At 41.7% G+C, this 2,793-nt stretch overlaps 1 protein-coding gene across 1 annotated transcript; it reads right to left on the reverse strand.

Moving 5' to 3' along the window:
- Positions 1-1,953: 1,953 nt before the first annotated feature.
- On the reverse strand, positions 1,954-2,430 carry LOC145687379 (uncharacterized). Its single transcript, XM_081760835.1, has one exon. The coding sequence runs from the start codon at positions 2,428-2,430 to the stop codon at positions 1,954-1,956; it is 477 nt and encodes a 158-aa protein (XP_081616961.1).
- Between the last annotated feature and the right edge of the window lie 363 nt (positions 2,431-2,793).

Consider the following 2,793-nt stretch of genomic DNA (forward strand, 5'->3'; position numbering starts at 1 on the left):
TACATACGAGCAATTGAATTAATACTAGCTTCAAGTATTTTTCCCAATTGTACACCATACGTACAAATACAGGAACAACACATGATAAGATATTGTTTATATCAGCCGCGTATGCATTTATGCCAGACAAAATAGAACGAACATAAAATGAACTGTTTACATTTCTTAAAATGCGGTTTGGCCAGAACGAATCTCGAGTGCTGAAAGTAGATTTTGAGCTTGCTGCAATCAATGAATGAATTGCGTGCAGTGTTTCCTAATTCACAGGTTTCTGGCTGCTATTACCATTTTAACAACAACATTTGGTGGAAGCTTTTTAGGTCTCGTCGAAGGATACTTCCACAGTAAAGATTACGTCATCATATTCGTATGTGTAGCGAATTAGGATTAATATCATCAGGCAGGATCGATTAAGGTTTCCTCGTCGTCATGCAGAACTGTCCATCTGGCCAGAAAATTGAAGAGTTAAACGATTATTTCATTGAACAATGGAGTGATATTCCAAACATTCAAAAAATATAGAACTGCAATGGTCAAAGACACAGAACAAACGATCCAGCGGAGGGTTGGCGCAATAAGTTAAACCGCAGCATATCTAAAATTACGCCATGCATCTTGAAGCTTACGAGTGTACTAAAACAGATGCGACGTCTAGTTTCCATGTTTTTTTTTCGAGACAGGGCTTAAAAATTGCAATCCGGAGAAGCGTAGAAAATCAACTTACGTCCATCTTGACCACAGATTGCAATTAGTCCTGGAGAAACTAGGAAATGGCGTGGACTTTACGCAAATGCTTGAGCTTAAGAATGTGCACGAGCCGAGCTAAAACTCGACTCGAATTCAAGTGGAGTTTTGAGTCGAGTCAAAGGTAATATTCTCGAGTCGAGTTTGATAAATAGTTCGCTCGCTTAACTCGTTTTAACTCGTTTCGAAATCATAACCTGATTAGACTGGAAAGTGAAACCATTTGATTTGAAGCAGTAGTGTAGAATACTTTCAACGTTGTTCACGAGAGAGGACCCTGCTCGCATCAGGTCTAGTCGCGACAACGAGACGACAATAGATTTTTATAACGGGACAGCCTGAAATGTCGTGAGCACCAATATAAGTATATACTGTAGTTCTTACCATCAAAGCAGAGATCTGCATGGTCGAATTGTTGAGCCCAAGCAGAAACTCAACCGGGGTAGTAAAGTCAACCGGCTCTGCTCGGTTCAAATAAGAAAACAACTGAGCGAGTTTTTGTTATTATTTTGCTTATTTATTTCAACTCCATATTGTTTATGTTATTATTTTCTCTCCTTCTTTGCTATAACTTTTGTTTGCTTATCCTTTGTTCTGTCTTGTTCCTAGTTATTTTAATTTTCTAGTTATTTTCTTTATTATTTTGTTTTTAAAATGGAACATTTTCTAAGCTCTCCTTCTGTACTATTAATGACATTGTCCGTATTTATTTTAACTTGTGTTTGATCTTTCTCTGTTCTTACTTAGTTGACATTAGTTATGTGCCCTCCCTCCTCCTATAGTGAATGTGATTTCAGGATGAATCAAGTGATTCAAAGGTAGACAGTGTGAAAATGCACGACACCTGCAGAGTGATTAATCCAATAAACAGAACCGTGTGAAATTGCTCGATAATGAGCACCGTGTGAAATTGCACCGTGAGAAACTGCACGTCACCGAATCGTCACTCTAATTTTCCAACAGATAATGAGGCATAAGTCGGTTAACGCCCCTGTAGCACACGAACGGCTTGGCGTTCGCACTTAGTTCATGGCATATGTTGTTCGGGTGGGTAATGCACCATACTGCACTACATAGTTGCCATGGCGGCCGTTTTGGAAAATCAGTCATCTTGGATTCACCGTGGATTTTTAAATAGGAAGGGGGCATGTGGGATATCATTTGATACGAGCTAGACTTCAGGGAAACAGTGGTGCAGTCCAGTTGGCATTACAGCATGTTCTCTATGTGCTGTCTTTCTTGAGCAATACACACTGCAAGGCACCTCTGCCAATCCGCATGGACTCGCAATAGCACGTCCGTGTTGACGGTTTCACAACATTGCAGAATTCGCTGCTTCAGATGGTGGATATCACGAATGGTTTCTTGATAAACCAGGTTTTTCAGATGGCACCAGAGGAAGAAGTCAAGCGGTGTAAGATCTGGGGATCGTGGTGGCCACTCTATCGGTCCCCGTCGCTCTATCCAATGTCCCGGAAATTGTTTATCTTGCCATTGGCGTGAATATAACGCATAGTGAGGTGGAGCCCGGTCTTGTTGAGAAAAGAATGGGGAATCACCGTCCTCATTCAAGAGAGCAAGGAACACATCATCCTCGAGCAGATCACGATGTTCCTCACCAATGAGAGTGCCGTGGATAAAGTACGGTCCAATAATGAGCGTCCCCCAGATTCCACACCACACCATCACCCTTTCCCCATCCACCTCTCTGTTGTTTTGGCTCTAATCTAGGTTTATGTCACTCTGGGTTTGTATCTGTGATTTTGTTTATTAACTTCTCCGTGGGCGAAAAATAATGCCTCATCACTGAAAAGTACGTATTGTGGGAACATAGGATCCTCCACACACCTTTCTGTTGCCCACTCAGCAAACTACAAACTGTAAAATAGTCTGGATCACCCTCTGTTAACCGCTGCTAGAGTTGAAGCTTGTATGGGTGTCACTTGTTCACACGCAGCCTGTATCACTATCGTCGACTGATTCCTGTTATGGATGCCACACGAGGAGAACTGTGGTTTGGGCGTTTCACAACAGCAGTCAGCAATTCTG

The sequence above is a fragment of the Thermobia domestica genome, chromosome 6 (genome assembly GCF_964235325.1).
Source record: "Thermobia domestica chromosome 6, izTheDome1.hap1.1, whole genome shotgun sequence".
NCBI classification, from domain to species: domain Eukaryota; kingdom Metazoa; phylum Arthropoda; class Insecta; order Zygentoma; family Lepismatidae; genus Thermobia; species Thermobia domestica.

Excerpts from the sequence above, each read along its gene's own strand:
- LOC145687379 (XM_081760835.1), bottom strand. The coding sequence starts at position 2,430 with ATGGTGTGGTGTGGAATCTGGGGGACGCTCATTATTGGACCGTACTTT.